This window comes from Motacilla alba, chromosome 5 (assembly GCF_015832195.1).
Source record: "Motacilla alba alba isolate MOTALB_02 chromosome 5, Motacilla_alba_V1.0_pri, whole genome shotgun sequence".
NCBI lineage: Eukaryota > Metazoa > Chordata > Aves > Passeriformes > Motacillidae > Motacilla > Motacilla alba.
Window position 1 is genome coordinate 30,910,042 of NC_052020.1, and position 19,807 is coordinate 30,929,848.

Below are 19,807 nucleotides of genomic sequence, written 5' to 3' on the forward strand. Positions count from 1 at the left end.
AGGGATATTTTAATTTCCCTCTCAATGTTTGAAGAAATATTGTACATAGTTCAGCTTATTGAGTATTATTTTTGAACATGCACTAGAAATAAGGTACTATGTTTCTAATTTCAGAATTAATTCTGGAAACGTACATTTTACTGAAAACAGAATTGCATTCTCTGAATCCATTACTAAAAAGCATTTGTAGCATTATAACACAACAAAATTCAAAATTCAAATAAAATACTTACAAAGTAAATCTATTCCAAAGTGATATTGTGAAATGTGTTCAAAAATTGATGTTAAGATTGGTAACAATGCTACTGTAGTATAATTGATATTCTGTGAAACACCCTTGATTTGTGTTCGTGAATGAGTAAATTTTCCCAGTTTAAGATTTTCGGAAGTTTTTTCCAAGTCTTCAGCTGCATTTTCAAAAAAAGCACGCAATCCTGCTTTAACAAGCTCAGATCCTGATTTCATAACAGTTCTGGGAAAAAAAAATAAGGGAAAAAATATCACCTTTGTCTTGATATTTAGTAGTTGTATAGAGATACATGCACAGGTTAGTTATATTCTGTCAGTCATTGAAGATACCCACATGTATCAGGGAACTTCACATCAGGAACAGGAAAGAGCACTTACATCTTAATAGCAGGATAAGCAACAATGTTCTTAGAGTATTTAATACAAAATAATAACAACAAAGACCTTGATTCCACAGTCTTGATTTCCCAGGTTTTTGTTTTTGCTTTTGAATAAGATAATGCCTTCTCAGTAAATGTCAAAAGTTATGAGAAAGCTTCTCTATAAAATATGCTCAAAACCCCCAAACTCTTAATCCCTATAGTTTTATGGGAGCCACAGTAACTAGGTGTGTAAATCAGGATACTTCAAAGCCCCTAAATCTAGAAAATGCAACTGCACTACCAGAATCACAGTCCCATTCATTGACTTCTTTCATGCTTCTCTGACACCTTACTGAAGATGCCAGTGTTGTTCACAACAAGTTCACAGTAAGTTCATTATCAGGCTGCTGAGTAACTTAACCAGGCCAGAAAACAGCTCAAATTCAAAAGCTGTTCTTGCCTCTGTTTTAATCTACACAATCACTTCAATAATAGGCAGAAAAAATTAGCAAATTTAACTATGCCCATATATTACTATACCCTGCATACTTCTAATGACAAATTTTACACTGTGCACTAAACTTTCTTAATATCTGCAGGTATCACTACTTTCAGTTCCAATGGTCATGTCATTTATATCTCCCCATAAAGTCTTCAAGTGAACTTGGAAATGTTGATGAGTGTTTTCAGTGTTTGAATGACAGACATTGAGCAGAAAAATGTACGTGAAACACTTGAGACAAAATTTGCTACTGTGGAGGGCAATATCTGAATTGTTGAGGCTCTTAAGATCTTTGATTACAAATAAAGATTAAAAAAAGTACAGAAGCAATCCACTTGCTTCTGAAAAGCTCTGTGAAACTGTAGTAATTTGCAGTTGGTACAAAAGATGCAAACTTACCGTGTGTCAAGAGACTGAGCTAAGATGTGCAGGCAGTTCACCATTGTAGCAGAATCACTTCCTGGTGAGAAAGAGATACTATGAGAGCACAATAGCACAGGAAACATAGGATCATATAATGATCCAAAATGTCCTTCCTGGAGATGCACAGTTTAAATAAGACATTACCTAAGTCTCCCACCTTAGGTCACTGAAGAGGGAGTTAAGTCTGGTTCTAGAGATAAAAGTTATCTTTTTTTAAGTCAATTTCCATATAAGGACCAAACAGAATAACTAATGTTTACTTGGGGCACATTTTCACCACCTAACCTTGCAGCATTCTGAACTCTGTATCTTGTAGCACTTATATTTCTTTTAAAAATTTTTTTACCAATATCTTTGTAGGAGGCATATTATTTTTCCTTACATATCCTTTTATCTATTGAGAAATTAGTCTATTGGATTCAACAGTTGGATGACAGAAATCAAAATAATTAGTGTAAGATTACTTTTGAAAAGCTAAAAGTAACTGCAAAGCACTGATATTTTTTCATGGAGTCTGGAGATATGACAATGTGCTGTTTTTTCCTGCTTTGACACCTTATATATTTTGTTAAGTGTTGGCTTCAGGGCTGTGTTCAATGCCCTTACTGATTTCACTAGAAGCTTATGGAGCATTTAATAGAATTTTGGCTGCAGTTGTGAAAATCTTCAGGTAAGAGAAACAATGGTTATGTATTCTTTAAATTTTTATCAAGCTCTTTCTTAGCTACTTACCAAAAAGTGAGATCCTATGTCTCACAAGAGCAGCTAGTTTGCAGAACAGGCTAAAGTAGAGAAGAACAGACAGAGCAAAACAAGACAAAGATGAAAGTCTTATTTAGAATAGGAGGTAAAGAATAGTAGGAATATGAAAAAGAAAACACAACATAGTTCCTGGAAAGAGTACTTTGAGTGATACATGATGATTAACAGTCAACTGCATTAAGCAGAGTAACATTTTGAAGCTCCTGAGATCTTTCATTTTCTATACTTCACCACTTCAGAGGTGTCTTGAAATCTAAAACTTTTTTTGACAGTGGTTTTCAACAATTGCATATTATATGGATGAGTCATTCTTTATGGCTATTATTTTTGAATAAGAAATTTTTTTGTAAGGACAAGAAAAAATAAGAAACATTTTAGTGTTTTACTTGGCATTCTGCAGGAAATTAATTTTAAAAATCTTCATACTATTTAAAATATTTTGCAAGGATGTCCTTTGTAAACAAATAAATAAATCTGTGTTTACCCTCTGATGATGATAATATGAATCCTAAACATATGCACACTAGAAGAGCTTCTGGCAAGTATGTCAGATACTTGCACATCAAAATAGTAGGATAATTAGGAGAATATAGCACAAACACCCTAAAGATTAAAGGTGTTACTGCAACAAAAGCTGACAGACTTACATATCATTTGGGCCATACTTTACAGATGGAATTAGGACATAGGAAAACAAAGCATATACCTTAGGACATGGTATGGTCTCATAGATTTTTATTGTTCTCTTCACAATGGTAAGGAGATACTATACTTCTTATAAGATGAAAATGGCAGATAGTCACTTCTCTCAGTGAGGGATGCACAAAGAATTATAAGATATTTCTGCAGTTATGCTAGCGGGTACTTGTGCTAGACATCTAACTTCTTCATGTGCTTTTGTAAAGCCACTTTTATAGCCCTAGAATACATCCTCCTACCTTCATTAAGACCTGACTGACTTTAGAGAAGTAACAGGAGTATTCAGAGAGGAAGCATGAAATTGAAATGAAATGAAGTGATGCTTCCATCCTCCTGAGCCTGAGTTGTCTTTCCCAGCTTCTGGAGGACTATCTTGCAGGTTTGTAAATATCTGAGAGCTGAGTAAAGCAGAATCTTGGGGACTTTCCACTCTTACACACAACTGCTCTATAAGGACTGCCTCACACAAAGATGGAAACAGAGGGCAATAATAATTTAGAGAAATGCAAAAATGTGTTGAGAGATAAACTGAAGAGTGGAATCTAGAAAGCTGGGTCCTAGGCCTGATCTTATGTAACAACACATAACCTTTACTTTCAAATTTTATATCTGCTTTCCATTGGAAAAAGCAGTTAACTCTGGTCAACACAGTGAAGGAAAGTTAAAGAAATCTGAGAAGCTGACAGCTAAACTAAGAAAGAATGAAAGTAAAACAGTTTGAAATACTGTGATACAAAATTTCCAAAAGAAAGTAACTGGAAGCATACCTCAAGGGGAAGGAAAAAACCCAGCAAATTATTAAAGTTGTAGTTAAAACACAATGAAATATGATTCATATTATTTTCCAATTTTAATTACATAAAAGAGAAATTCATATTTTCATGTAGACAGCACATTCTAAATTAAAATGCATTTTTTAACAGAATTTTCTAGAATAACTTTTTGTCAAATGGCTGATTCCATCCAAACAGTAAAGACATGCAAAAATTATGGAATTCCAGTAATACATGTGCAGGGGCAGAAGTAATTTTGTGTAGAATCCATATTTCCCCCTAAAAAGCTGCCTCATGGTATTTTAACACTTTTTTGGTAGCTGAAAATTTAAATAAGTGTGAGACCATTTAAATGAACCAACAGTGGAAAGAGTTTTAACCAGAAACTGCCACCCACAATGAAACAGAATCTCATAAGAAATTAAGTAATTCCACTGCTCACAGAATAGTTTATTAGTATTTTGATGTTATCATCTATCATCTACAATTACATATTGTAAACTTAATAGTTATTATATATACTTAACTCTGAAATTGTGTGTATGTGCATATATAAATATATATATGTATGTATGTATGTATAATAAAGACTACAAAGATGAGGAATTTTACTCACTCAGTGTCATTCTCATGCAGAACAAAATATTCACTTTCCAGGTAAGGAAAATAAGCTTTTGAACTATCTATCTATCTTTCTCCACAATCTAAGAAGAGGCCTTTGGTTATCTGAATAAAACCCTACGATGGATAACTTTTTTTTTTTTTTTACTTACCTTGCTACCATTTCCTTTTCCTTATTTGATGCATATCCACTGCTACTGAGGATTTTTGATGGAGAAGACAGGAAGTAGAGGCAGTGATTTGTAAAGTATTGATCAACTAATGGTAAAAGAACCTAAGAAATATAGACACAAAATGTATTTTTACAGAGCACAAAGGAAAATGTAACAGCAATGCTTTGATTGGTTAAAGTTCATAAAAATAATTTTAGTTCTTTAAGAATTGTATTTTTATTTCAAATACAAACTCATGTAAATTAAAAACTGGAGTCTTAAAATTTTATTTAAAATTACATAAATAATAAACAGTCTTACACAGAGATATCTGCTTTGGATCTAATACTGCATAGGAGTATTTCTTTCTGCTAATTAGATGATATGCACTTCAGTGATATCTTGTGGTAAAAAAATCAGATTAAATTTATATATTCAGTGAGAGTATTTAATATCATATAATGAATAATCTGCCTTTTAAATTTTATGTTCCCTCTCATAAAGAAAGAGATATGTTGAAATATTTGAATTCAGCAAATATACTGAGATATTTTTGAAGACATTTCAAAATATTTGATAACTGTTTGATTATTTATCATAAAAAATGGAAAATATATATTTTCATTATGTGAAAAGCAGTCTAACATTATAAACTTACATATTCTGCATAGTGGAACATATATGAACATGAAATAATCACTCACTTTAGCAAAGAATTTTATTTCTTGGTCATGTGGAGATTTTTCAGTTTTTCCACTGGTTACAATGGCTTCTGCAAGGATACAATCAAGGCAGACACAAATAAGAAGCTGTCTAATAATAAATAACACAGTAGATCTTTCAGATAGACTTGAAAAATTAATTTTACTCAAAAATAAAAGAGCAGAAACTGTTTATCTAGTTAAAAATGTTCAATAATTTAATCTGAAAATTAAAATATAATATTTAAGTTTCTTAAATGCAATAAAAATAGTGATCACTAAAAATGTCAACCTATCAATCAAATATTTAAATTTCAACAATTCTAACTATTTAAAAAATAACATCTGCAACTTACCCAAATGTGCAATAAACTCTTGAGCAGAATCAACATATTTTAAAATTTTCTTCAGAAACTTAAAGGCAAACCTCTTTTCCATGGATGAAGCATCCAAGTCCATGTCATTCAGGCCCCTGTTTTGAAAAGGATTAAGAGAAGTAGCATTGATGATGACAGTAGTACAAATGATGACAGTACTATGAAGCATTTCATGCCTTATTTTTTTATTATGGTAAATTGTCATGAGAAGGAGAAAATGACCATGGTAACACTTAATTATCAACTGTCTAGGAGGAAATAGAGAAAAATGAACTGACTTTAATAAGAGGTATGATAGCTTATGATTAAACTACCCAAAATACATGTATCTTAGGATAAGAACTTTAGAGTGCTACCTTATTGCACAAACAAAGCCATCATGCATTTGAACCTAACAAAGTAATGCGTTGGTCACTCAGTTTCTACTGGTGGCACATTTACATTCCAAGTGTTTAGGAAGTCAGCAGTTGCATCTTTACAAAGTCAGCCTAAGTACTACCCTTCATTTGATTAACCACTGTTAAACTTAATTTTGTCTTTTAATTTTATGAAGGAACAAAGCCAAAATTACTTCAGCTACTAAATGAAAACTTAAATGTAAGTAACAAACTATTGTATTATTAAAGTATTTGAACTATTTTAACAGAATACAATAATTTCTGAAAAGAAATTGTTTATTCTTTGAGATAAATTCATATACATAACTCATGGCTGATCATATAAGATATTAAAGAGGAATAAAAATACATCTAGTTGTCTGGGCCTAAATTTAAAATATTGGATTTGATTTTAAGTACAAATGAAACTTATATGACCGAAATTCTACAATTCTTTAGGATCACACACACAAATTAAGGTTGGAAGGAGTAGGTTCAAGAATCAAAATCTCATAATGATCCGGGAAACCCTATAATATTTGGCCATCCTCACCATGAAAAAAATAATGGTGAAATATTTTCTTATATCTAACTGGAATTTTCCTAGTAACAACTTATTGCGTTCGAGGGGTTAGTGTTTGACCTCATTTTCTCTATAACCTTGCATGAGGCAGTTGAAGATAGAAATAAATTGTAGCCTTCTGTTTTAAAACTGAAAAACTCCTCAGAGCCTCTCCTGGCATGACATTGGCATCCATCCACACAGCATCTCAGTGGATTCCCACTTGAATGACTTTGTTCTCAATGTCTTCCTTAGCACTGGAGAACCAAAAATGGGACAACATATCCTGAGAGAATCTCATGATCCATCAACCTGCAGAACACACTCGCTGATAAAGCCTAGCACAGAGTCAGCTTTCATCATCACAGAGACACATTCTTGATTCACATTCAACTTGCACAATTCAAAGAGCTTTTCGGCACATCTGCTCTAAGGCTTGGCTCCCCTATTCCTGGGATTACTCCATCCCAGGTATAGGACTTTGCATTTACCTTTGCTCAACCTCATAAGATTTCTGTCAGCCCATTTCTCCAGACTATCAGAGCTCCTCTTAAGGGTAGCAAAACTCTCCAATTCATTGCTAAGGGTTCATTCCATAAATCTGCAAACAATGCTTTCTGTCTCGGCATCCAGGACAAGAACAGGGATTTTTTTTCATTACCCTTTTGAAGTCACTTAATTCTATACAATTTAACATTTATTCTGTTTTCAAACGTACTTGCTTTCACAAGTCATTAATTCTTTCATCTTCATTTGCTTGAGGTTCTCTTGTACTTCTGTTTAGTTTAAACTTCTTCATAGTCTCTTTATTCCAATATCAATAGAACTAAACTCTGATTGAAATTTGCTATTGGTAGATAGTAGGTGACACCCAGGACATCTAACTGCTTTATCAAGTGAGGAAATAACTGAGTGACATTAAGGAAAACCTCTAGTTAATCATGAATGGCTACTTCATCTGCTTCTATACAGCCTCTTCAAGCAGTAGCAGATAGGAAGACTAAGCCTTTATCAGTTAAGAGAAAATAACGTGGCCAAAGAACCTGCAGACTACAGAGGAGCTGACCAGTGTGTCAGAAGTAGGGAAGAAGGAAGGAACTGGTAGTTTGTGGCACTGAGGCAAAAGCAAGAAAGGAACAAGAAAAAAGGAAAGTTGCTGAACTCACTTCTGTGGTATAAGAAAATGATCATTTGTACTAAGAGTCCTTACCACTGGTATGGGAGTAAATTAGGGAGGTAAAATGGAATATTAGATTAGCAGTTTATAAACAGCTATGAGAGAAATCCAAGCAAAAAAAAAAAAAAAAAAAAAAGTAATTCTGGGAGAAGGTTGATGCAGCAGAAGTTTTACCAACCAAAAAAATCCAATAAAAAATATATGCTCTTGACCATGTCAGAACACACTTAAGAGGAAAGAAATTGTTATAGTCTAGGGGAGCAAAGCCAGAGAACCAAGGAAGACATTTCAATCCCATTTTAAACACAAACTTAGTAGACTCTAACCTCCCATCTTAGTTTAATTTGTAAAAAAAAATTACTTTAAGTTTTCTAGTTTGTATACTTTGATGACTCTCTATTAATTTATCACCTGTGCAATCAAATTATTTAGTATGAATTAAGAGCTATGTATGCTTGAGAGGCATCTTCTGCTGCCTCACTTTCACAAAGGAGACTAAGTACCTATCTGTATTTTCAATGAGGTCACTGTAAATATTTTCTTTTTGAGTTTATAAGAAGTCTGGGTTCCTAAGAGATTATGCATACTTTCCTAAATATTGAAAGATGTTGATAGGTCTGTGAAGTATAAAAAACAATATCTGAAGAGCTTGCAGAGATTTAAAGATTTGTAAAAAAATACTATGTTGTGTCTTGAGTAAGGCCTGAGAGATTTATCTGTATGTCATAAACACACTGTTTCAAAAATGTTCTCAGCAAAGAGCAAAAAAGCCAAAAACAGAGGCAGATGGTATATGTGAAGTACACATGCTGTTCCGCCTATACATTTCCAATTATAAACAATTCCTATATTTTAATGATTAGTCCAACATTTTCAAGAATGACATCTTGAAATGTGATAATTGCAATGAGTACTTCAAAAGATTATATATATATATGCATGTATTCATCTGAAGAAAACACTGAAAAAATTATAATCTTGATTCATCCTGATACTGACGATCACTGCAAACTCTTTGCCCGTATCAATGAAGAGTTTGAACATGCTTTTTCAAGTTGATTTGTCCCATGATGTAACACTGAAAAAAATTATTTCCTGACTCAAACACATGCAGCTGCAAAATTTGAGCATTTCCATTGGTGTTTCAGAAGATCATTCATTTGCACTAAGTAGGCCAGCTTTTCTTATTCAATGGCTCTGAAGCAACTATGGAGGTTATAAAAATATTTAGTGGCTTACCTACATTTTGGTTTCAGGTTGAGAGCCTACATATGTGGCAGGAGAGAATTTTTCTCTGTAGTACTACAGAAATGTATTTAGAATTGTTTTCTCCTCTCTTAGAAATATTATTGATTCTTGAAGTGAACAAAGATACGTGTTGAAGATCCTAAAAATGGGTTTTTATAAATTTCTGAGTTTACTTTCAATAGAGTCAAAGACTTGAAAGGTAGAAATAGATGAAAACAGGAAAGATCTGACGCTATGCATGTACAGAAAAAATTTGTTCATGGATACAATTTAGTTCATAAAAATGCTTAATGCCTGAAAATCGAGGTTTCCTATGTATTCAGGTGTTTCACATCAAATAAAAGAGGAGAATTATAGTATAGTAATTCACAATTCCATCATATAAAGCAACATACTACAGTAACAAGTCCTCACAGACCAGCTTACTTGGAGACACAGCAATTCAAGTTGCAGTAAAACTAAGGATGTCTATGCTTTCGCTAGAGTAGAAGTTAGTGCCCATAAAGTAGAGCCACTTTGTCTTATTACTTTACAGAACTCAAAGCAATATTTTTTTTCAAAAACTGGATTAAAAAGCAGTTTTGCATAGAAATGTTTCAGTATCAGACCTCAGATTAATTTTCCCATGATCTTTACTGACACCGCTGGCTGCTAACTTAGACATTTTAAATTACCCTCTTGTCAATTACCCTGCTGTTGAATTTTGTATTTACTATGATCACATACTGATTTAAAATGTTGCCTGAACATGCTGTTTTAGAAGAGTCTTTCTCAACATTAAAATAACTCTGATTGATAAAAGACATGCCGAACAGTAATTATGTTAATAACTGGCAGTCTGCAGTGAGATAAGATTAACATGCTGGTTTGGGCACTGAATGCAAGCAAGCATCTGAAAAAATGTGCAACTTACCGAGATATGATTATACCATTGACTTGAAGGAATTTAAACAGCTCTTGTGCCTTTTCACGGTCCCGTGATTTCTCCTTGGCTGTCAATGTGTCATAAGGTACCAGTAAAGGATGACTACCTCCACCTTTAGTAAGTTGAAAGAACTGTAAGTTTTATTCTACTCTAAGATTTATTCTACTTCATGTACAAAATGAACTATTCATTTTTGATTGTCTTACACTGTCATCTTTCAGATTGTTTCTTCTTCATTCTTGTCTTTTTGGTGTGGTTTGCAGGATTGTGGCTTACCTTTGCTTTCCAACTCCATTTTCTTCTTTTTGGCCCATATGTTATGGTAGTTTTCTGCCATCACCTCAACCATTCCCTACAATAGCATCAGAAAAAACAATAGGTAAGATTAGGTGATGATTAAAAATTCTGTAACGCTACATAATTTCACAGTCTTAAGTCTACACTCTTGTGATAAAGAAACATCATAGTTAAGTGGAATTTCTATATTCAACTGTTCTTTGAAGTCAGTGCAAGTGCAGGATATACATATTACAACATGCTATTGACAAACCCTTCCCTAGCTTCATGCTTAAATTTTTCCGGGAACTCAGGAAGCACCAATAACATGAACAGTAGAAATTTCATCTTTCACTATGTAAATAGCATGCACCCTTTCTACAACAGCTTGTCAGCACAAATACACACATAAAACCTAACAAAATTCAACTCATTAGTAATAATGAAACTAAGTACATCCACTCCTTTCAGCATAATATGTGCAAAACACAGATACGAACCTGAAGCTCCCTAGAAAGTGCCACGTTAGAGAGATCGAGTGGTGTTGGGCTATACCCATTTCCCTGCAGGGGAAAAGAAAATTATTGTCAGATAAAATAATTTCAGATAAAATAACCAAATATTCAACTACAACATCTCTGTTACTGACTTGATTAGAGTAACACCATTCCCAATTTTATACTTTCTTGTAGAAACTGTTCACCTATTTTGCAATGTATTGAAAGCACTGGATGATTAAGAGAATGGGTTTGCTAGTGTGGAAACATGCAGGTTGATGCAGATACTTAGATCTCTCTCTTTACAATAGGTAGCAAGCTGCAAAGAACTAAGCTTGTAGCCTAGGAGGAAACCAATCATGAGATGAGGCGACTCTGGAGTTTTCAGGGTCTCCCCAACCCTGGCTGCTATGGGTGCCCAAGACAGAGAAGTCCAATTAAGCACAGCCTGTCTGGGCCTCTCAGGCAGGCTCCAGAGCTGCAGGCAGTCTTAGCAAGCTCAGCTCTTAGGTGAGATCAGCTCTCAGTGATTCCAGCCCTTTAGCTTGCCAAGTGCATTTGGCAGATGCTGGGAGAGAGGAGAAGGCTGTGTAAGGTTCCACAGAGATGTCTTTATTGGTGTCTTCTGTGAAAGTTCTCAGGGACAGCTCTTCTGCCGAGTTGGGCAAAAGTAGGGGTTTACGTAGGGTACAGGAGTTTTAGAAAACAGCCCAATAGTAAGGGTCGAGGGGAAAGTGACCTATCATCTTACAGAGAGATAAGCAAGGGTCTGAAGGCAGAAGAAGGCTCCTTAGGTCCAGTCATCATGACTAGGCATTTCCTATCTTAGGCATTGCAGGCCCTGTGCCTGCTACAATGAGACATACAAGAGGTGCCTTCAAAACATGACAGAACCATGTGAGAACAGCCTGAGTGAGCCCTGTGTGAAGGATGAGACAATAGAACGAAAAGATAAATTATTTTCTTGAGGAAATTAAAGACTGAGAAAAGCAGGAGTGTAATATATGAACACACTCTTCACTGGTTAAAGTGAGAAAGCTCCAGTTCAAAAACTTGTTAGAGGTGCATGTTAAATTTGAGTGGTTACCTATAAATCAGTGATTTGAAATGTCTACTCAAGTTAATTATGTGCTGAAAACCTCTACTCTGTCATGTCTTTGTCATACATCTTCTTGGCTAAGAAAGCCCAAGTGCAGAATAAGTTCAACTGGCTGGAAGCAGAGATTCCAGAGACAGCAGAATTTCCTGTAAGGGAGTGAGGTTTGCTGAAGAGATAAGAAATACTGAAGTATTATGTTGTAATGAGTGCTCAGAGACTCCTTTTGGTAAGCAAACAGTGGGACTGGAGAAGGAACCCAATGCACGTTCAAGGTGCCAGGTGCTGATGCTCACAGGATCAGTGCTGGTGCAAGTGCTCATAAGGAATTAGCTTGTGACACAGCTTTGCACACTCCTTCCAGGACTTGTGCCCAATGCACTGCTTCTTAACTCTCACTATATTTATGTACAATTGTGTGTAATTCACCTTGAGGGCTACAATAACAATTCTCCAACACTTGTCATAATTTTAAACAGCTTTCCTTCTCCAAGACATATTGACCAGCAGTCTCAACATGTGATTACAAAAATCTAAAAATGGAAAAAATAATCTATCATCACCTGAAAATTTTGCCTGTAGATTAAAAAAAAAACCAAAATTGTAGCAAATGTGCAATCTAATTTTCAGTCATAATTATAATCTTAACAAAAGCCCATGTTAGGCTCTTCTGTTTGACCAAACAAAAAAAAATTGCTAATTTTTTTTTATTAAATTAAAGACTTTAAATGCTTTGTCTGTTTTCTTTGAAGGACTAAATTGAAAAGCTTTTCAGTTCTTCTAAAAAAAATTAATATATATGGTCTCTTGTAGCCTCATTGTCTTAAAAGCTTTTTGGAATATCCTCTTTAGTGTGGCACAGTGTTAATTATAGTGAGTTCACTTCCAGTTTTAGAATTCTACCATTAAAAGTTTCTTTTCACTAAAAGAATATAAATTTGACATAATTGTTTATAATTTATTGGTAAATTAATAAACAGACCTTTTGCTTTCTAAAATCAAGGTGTTCTACCTTACCTGACCAGACTGAGATATGCTACGAAGCTTTTCATTTTCACGCTGATGTATCATTGCTTCTCCTCCCTCCTTGGTCCTTTCTAGGCTCCATCCCAAGGCCAACATGGTTTTTAATGATTCTCTGGCAGGCCAACGATAAATTTCCTTTTCCTTTGAAGAAAAGAATGCAAATTTTTTTCTGTATTTAGTAAGTAGCAAAAGCACAATAAAAATATCTATTCTTCTCTACTAAGTGCCACGTACCACAAAATTTTAGAAAATTTGGATATTGTATGAGAACACAAAATATAGTTTTTTTACATAAGAGAAAAGCTTTGAAATACCTACAATTTAAAAACAAAATATTCTTAGTGGCATTTATTGCTGGGGTAAGTGTTAGAAACTAACAACTAGCACTGTAATGAGTCCTGGAGCAATAATGTAGATTGGACCTGGAAACTTATTCATTAATTCCACAAGCACAAAAAAATAGAATAAATGATGGTACTGTGAGTGCTAAAAATCAGTTAAACAAATATGTATCTTCAAATGCATCAAGCATTCAAGACCTTTTTTTAGTCTTCTTATATTTATATCCACTCACAGATACAGAAGGTTACTGAACTATACACGTCTGCATATAAACACAGTTACCAATCAAAAAATAGGCAACAGCCCATATTCCAACACTCCTTTGAAAAGTAAAAGTGCTAGAAAAAGTCTGAAAATTTGTGGCAAAATTCTGAGTATCCCATATTCAGGCTTTTCAAATCAATTAAATAACAGTACTTCAGGTTGTATCATAAACCTCTTGCTCAAAATGACAGCTTTTAGGAATAGACCTGATTTTTTTGTTCAAAAGTTCTAATTTCAGACAATTCAGAAAATTCTCTTTGAACTGCTTAAAAAACAACCAGCAATGCTTTGGCTCCTCTCCAACAATTCCAAAGCAATTTAAAAACCTTAGGAAACTCAGCCTCTTTAATCCCTCTTGATTCTTGTCATGTCTATTTTCTGAACAGGAAATATGTGGTGAAGAGGGACATACAAAATTGACTTGTGTCTCCCAGTGAATCATTACAAAAATAAGTAACAGAATTCAAATTCACTTCACTGTTCTGACAACTAGAAGACATTTGTGCCTAGTCAAGAAATTCAAAATACTTTAAATGTTTTTCTTCATTTTCAGCTGAATCATCTCCTACATACTTTTTTACATTTTTCTACCATCTTTCTGGAAGACAAAATTGCCTTCATATATGTTAAATTACACTTTCATTAAGGTCCAGGAGTTTCTACCAGTTATTTCTCATCCATGGAAGCCTGAAAAAACTGTCCTGCTGAACTTTTGAATTCAAATTTGCCCAGGCCTATGAAGAAACAATAAGCATTATGCCTAATGGTAGTAAATTATACAAGACTCAGTGTAAGATTAACTTAAAAATCACTTCAGCATAAAGTTGTACCTATTAACTGTAAGAATTCTTTTTGGTTCTTCTGCCTGACATTTAACAGAATATATTTGAAATGGATTTTTAAAAGCACACAAATCAATCTACTTCATATTGATGCAGCTGAAATTTCCTCTGTTACCTTTTCAGATAAAGTTTTGAAAGGCCTTATTAATGGGTGAGTCTTCATATTTTCATCCAGTGAAACACCATATTTCCATCCACTATTAGTCTGAAAAAGACAAAAAAACCAACTGCAAACCCCAGTGAAGTAAAATAAGAACAACATTGATGAGTGAGAGAAAATTAAGCAGTTTCCTTTGTCACATCAAACTGCTAACCCACTCCAAGAGCTTCTCAGAGCTGCAGGGGAGGATCTGTGGATGCACAGGAACAAAACATGCCTGAGATAGAAGAGATGCTGCCTGTGAGCAGTGGGTCTCACGATACCAGTCCTGAGCCTAACTTACATGGGCCCCTTTCAAGTGGACTCATGCATTGAGACAGCACTGTCCCAAAATACAGTAAATATACTGTCCCAGTTCTCTGGGAGGCTAACGTCAGAAACACAGAGAGGAATATGTAACATTAACAGATCAAGAACTGAAGAACATAACTAATGAATCCTTTACCTTAAACAATAGTCACTGAAATTTATGGTTTGAAATTATTGTCTATATATTAACATATGCATATGTGTGTGTATCTTCCTCTACAAATTTGCACACATAGGCCCTCCCAAACAAGAGACTTATTTTATACCACCCTTCCATAACTTGCTATTCATTTGTTATTAATTGTTATAATAAATTGTTGAAGAATTCATTGTCTTTTCTTGTAGCTTTCTAGAAATAATGAAACAGAAACATGACATAGTGACAGAGCATTTGGAAAATTATAGAGAAATTCAATACATAACAGGGTTCTTAAACCTAAGAAGAAAGAAAATCTACAACTACTTATCTGAAATACAAAAGTACATTAGGCTGTACTTTCTTAGATCACAGAGCTGCTGCAGTAAAATTGAATCTCTGACTCCCAGTCAAAAAGCACGACTGCCATGCAAAGTGATGCCTAGAGCTATATATTCTTACCTAAAAATCTTAAGAAATGTTTAGAACAACAAAAGAACAACACCCACCAAAAGAAACCCCACCAAAACCCCAAACAAAAAAAACCCCCCTCAAACCCAAAGAAAGCTCCCCTTTTTCAGTCCCTTTAAGTGTCTCCTAATAACTTATTTGAAAAAGTAATGAATTGCAATGCATTTTCTTAAGCAAGAGGTTTCTTCCACATATTCCAAAATAAATATGTAGACAGCCATACAATCTGAGTAAGGAGCTATCAGTTAAACTGTCCAGTTTCAATTTCAATATTCACCCTAGGAATTATTTACTAGCCCTGGACAGTTGCCAGTCTTAAAATAAGTCCTACCTTTTCAAAGGCCCATTTATCGTGGGAATGTTCAGCATACTTGCTTACAATATACTCCAGCTTCTCAGGAAGTACAAGGCTGTAATCAGAGAGGGCTGTGGTTATTCAATCATAAGTTACTGCAATCTGATTTATGAAAAAAAAATGTCAGCAAAAGATAGCACCAATCAAAAATGCTTCCCCTTCAAATGAAGGCAAAGCATTTGGCATGGTAATTCCCTTTTCTTTAAAAGGAATGCCACAAAAAAGGCATAGCCAACTCTCCCTACAGAAGATTAAAATGTTAATAAGGAAGAGTATAAATATATTGAAGGGAAGAAAACCACTATAAATTACATGACTCACTTTGATGTGCTGACAGGTTTGGGATCAAAATTTCCTTCTGGATCCACTGAAGTCTGCTTTTCCAAAGTTGACATAATTCGCGTATCTAAATAATCAGGGGGCAAGGCACCAGCTATAGCACTTAGACAAGGCAAAGCCATTCGAAAGAGCTCTGGATCATACTTCTGCAGGAGAGATAGGAACTGGTTGGAAAACCCAATAGAAAAACATGCAAAATGTTAGTGAAATCCAAGCAGCCATATAGCCACGTACAAATATTAGAAGATGCAAACAAACAGTAAGTCACATTTAAAATTCAAACATAGAGGAAAATTATTGTTGCATGACATGAATTTTCCATTATATCAACATGATATATTCTTAAGACTACTCAGATTGACATAAGAGTGTGCTGACTCTCTGTATGTTTATGCAATATGAGTTCAACTCGAGCTTTCTTTGGGCCATGAAGGCCTGTACAGGGAGGATCAAGGCTTGTTTGCCTAGTTACAGAGCACAGTCACCTGTAAAACACTGCCTTAGTTCTAAAATTACTAATTCCTGCAGAATTAGCAGAAGCCATTCCTATTTTGCCTCTTTTTCACCCTGCACTCTTTCATTTTAAAATATGCTCATTAAAGGAAATTTTGATTTACTGTAGCAAGGTAATTCATTATTTTTAATAACATCAAACCTGTAAATGGCTTAGAACAAAAAAAGAATGGTGGAGAATACTGTAGGTCAGCGGATCAGATTTACACAAGTCTCATTAATTATCATTGGGCTAACAGCCATTTACAGAAAAATAAAAATGTTGTTATAGAGAGCCACCAGTATTGGCAGAAACATATCATGTTAATTTATCTGTTAAAATCTAAGATTCACTAATTGGAAACACTTTTTTTGCAGCAGGCACTCCTGACACTCTTCGCACTTGTGAAAGCACTAAGAGAGGGGTAAATGTCACTAAAATCAAATACAAATAAAGCTTAGAAAGCCATTTCAGAATAATGTAGAGACCATTTTTATTCCATATTATAAATCAGAATACCTAGGGGAGCAATCATCTAAATCTTTAGCTTAGAAAAAGAACATAAATTCAGTGAGACACAGTGAATATGATTTTTTATTGTCCTAAAGCAAAAACTGATTTTTCATTGGGCTAAATTTTGATCCCAAGCAAGCACAAAAAGTGTTTACTCAGGAAGACATTTCTCGTATCAGAAATGCAACTTTTTCTTACTGAGAGAAAAACTGAGTAAATTTAAAAGTCCCAATATCACATTTTGCAAAAGAAAAATGGAAAAGTGTTTATTTCATAGTATATTGTATCATATCTCTTCAGCTGGGCAATAGCTGGAAAAATAAAGAAATACAAATATATATTTGAAGACAGGCAATGTCTTCAAATTTATTCTGCATATATTGACTATTTGATAAGCATGTACATATATTTATTAAAATTAATTTTATGTCAGTAAAAAGTAATTTGAAATGTTTAGTAGAGCCAGACAAAACTGACATGTTAGTGCAGTGAGAACTAAACATTAAGTATGCATATGTATATATATAAATATAGAAATAAATAAATAAATAAATATATATATATATATATATATATACTATATATATATACACACACACACATATATCCTCATTAGTAGTGTAAAGCAATGAGTATATCAAGCAAAGATGTGAAATTTCATTGGCTTGGAGAGAATCTTTCAAGATTCAGTGTTTAATTTTTCACTTCATTAAAAGCATTCATTACTGTATCTCCCATATTAGATAAAACAACCATTAAAACAGGAATGTTCTCATCTTGGCACCGCAGATTATCCCTGTTATGCTTTAAATTTTCACTGTAATGCTTTTATACCCCCCCCCCCCCCCCCCATAATGTAATGTGAATTTCAGCCATTACCTTATGGGACAAGGAATCAAATATTCCCCAGAAAAGTTTTTCAGTTAAATGTAACTCCTCTTCTGCTGCAATTCCATAGCTCCCCATTCCTGAAGGCAGACAGTAATATTTCCAGCACTGCTCATAGTGATTTGTCAGAAGCTAGATTTTCAAGAAATAAAAATGCTTGTGAAACATTGCTATTTAACAAAATAAAAAGTGGTCATGCTAAACAGTTACAGGAGTAGTATTAATAATGTCTGTCTCTTCATTTCCAATGGCTCAGAATAATGGTCTTTTTTTTTCTTCTTTTTCTTTTTGGAAGAGCAGCAGAGCCCATATTGTGAAAGTATAAAGCCTGTACTATCTCCAGCTCCTGCTGTGGGATTCTCAATGATTACAGGGAGTAGCAAACTTTCAGAATTGTCACCATTTGAGTACAGACTAGCTCACAGGATAAAAACACAGACAAGGAAATGGGTATAAGGCAGGACATGATAGGTTCTGGTGAAAAGTTTTACAAATTCAAATTGATTTAACTCCTGTCATTTGTAGTTGATGGCTTTAGTGTTACTCAAAATACTGCAAAAGACACCTGCAGTGCACCCTCTTGGCTGGGACTGCTCAGCTCTGGAAAAAAACGACAGAAAAAACTATCATACAGGAAATCTGAACAGTTAAAGAGGTAGTATAGATGATTATTGGTGCACTTTCCACGTGATTTCAAATTTCAACAAATTTCTCCTGTAGAGCTAAAATTTCTTATCCCATGAAATTTTAAAAATCTCTTTTAGTATCAGACTAGAATCTTGACATTTTTTTAATTGCAATTCTGTGTAAGAAAGGAAAAAAATAGTTAAAAAATAGACCAAACACTCCCTTTACACCACACTTTTAATCAAAAATTAATGATGCTCCAGAGTATGTTTGTGAATATGCAGTTCTGCTTTAAAATATGATAAAATTTCAATTATTTCATAAAAAGATGCCGACCTTAGACCAGGCTGTTTTATCCAAAAAAAAAAAAAAAGTGAAACAAAACAAACCTGACAGAATAGTTCTAAATAGGATTCATTTATCATCCAACAATTGTAATTCTGTTTTTTACAGAACAAAAGAAAAAAAAAAAAAACCAAAAGAAAAAGTAGATAAAACTAGATAAAACTTCAGTTATAGATTACTCAAAATAAAAGGTGAATTTTCTTCCCTGCATCCTGTCTCATAGAATTCACTCAAAATCCGTTCCTGGACCATGCATCCCACCAAGAGTTATTTTAGTTCATATAGCAGAAGAAGACATCTCAAGATAACACTGACATTTAAATCGATACATTGAAATACTCTTGCTGAAGCAAGGGGAAAGTCAACAGTTCACTATACAAAATATCAAAATCACCTTACTCTTTGCATTAGGCATAATTTCAAAAATTTTGCAAATATTACATTTAATTTGAAAGACTACAAAACAATAACATTATTTTCAATTGAGAAGTAATTTTACATTGTTTTATCCTTCCCATTCTGATTTGAAAAACAAGACAACATTTTCATTTGAAGTTTTATGCTGTATGTATGTACAGAAAATAAAGTATTTACCTTTAGAGGCATTTTACAGTATTCATTGAGCAGGGGCACATCAAAAACCAGCCTTCTCAACAGCTGTTGTAGCATAGAGGGACGCAAATGGCTGTAATTTTAAATAATAGATGCTATCAGCAAAATTCATATAGTTTAGTGTAAATTAAATAAAAATTGAAGTCAATTTACATATTGGGAGACAAATCACTCATTAAAAGTATTTTGAAAAGCTAGGTGCTTAAGGAATCTCACTATCTAAGGGTATAGCACAGAAATTGTGGTACTTCTGAACCCTCTTAAGTGAACAGACAAATCTACATTTCAGTTCCTGAGGTAAAACTG

General features: G+C 33.9%; 1 protein-coding gene across 10 annotated transcripts in view; it reads right to left on the reverse strand.

The window, feature by feature from the left end:
• The window catches only part of RYR3 (ryanodine receptor 3), a 190,868-nt gene that overhangs the window by 54,851 nt on the left and 116,210 nt on the right, over positions 1-19,807 (reverse strand). For 6 of the 10 annotated variants that reach the window (XM_038139161.1, XM_038139162.1, XM_038139157.1 and 3 more), the window contains 15 exons: positions 19,484-19,574; positions 17,909-18,049; positions 16,006-16,169; positions 15,661-15,739; positions 14,369-14,458; positions 12,797-12,946; positions 10,687-10,749; positions 10,187-10,262; positions 9,899-10,022; positions 5,601-5,716; positions 5,248-5,315; positions 4,544-4,665; positions 2,269-2,318; positions 1,513-1,573; positions 234-472 (listed from right to left, as the gene is read on the reverse strand). In XM_038139161.1, the coding sequence (XP_037995089.1) occupies positions 234-472; positions 1,513-1,573; positions 2,269-2,318; positions 4,544-4,665; positions 5,248-5,315; positions 5,601-5,716; positions 9,899-10,022; positions 10,187-10,262; positions 10,687-10,749; positions 12,797-12,946; positions 14,369-14,458; positions 15,661-15,739; positions 16,006-16,169; positions 17,909-18,049; positions 19,484-19,574 (1,634 nt within the window). Of the gene's footprint in view, positions 1-233; positions 473-1,512; positions 1,574-2,268; positions 2,319-4,543; positions 4,666-5,247; positions 5,316-5,600; positions 5,717-9,898; positions 10,023-10,186; positions 10,263-10,686; positions 10,750-12,796; positions 12,947-14,368; positions 14,459-15,660; positions 15,740-16,005; positions 16,188-17,908; positions 18,050-19,483; positions 19,575-19,807 lie in introns of all 10 variants that reach the window. The other 4 variants (XM_038139154.1, XM_038139153.1, XM_038139155.1 and 1 more) reach the window with 1 other exon arrangement.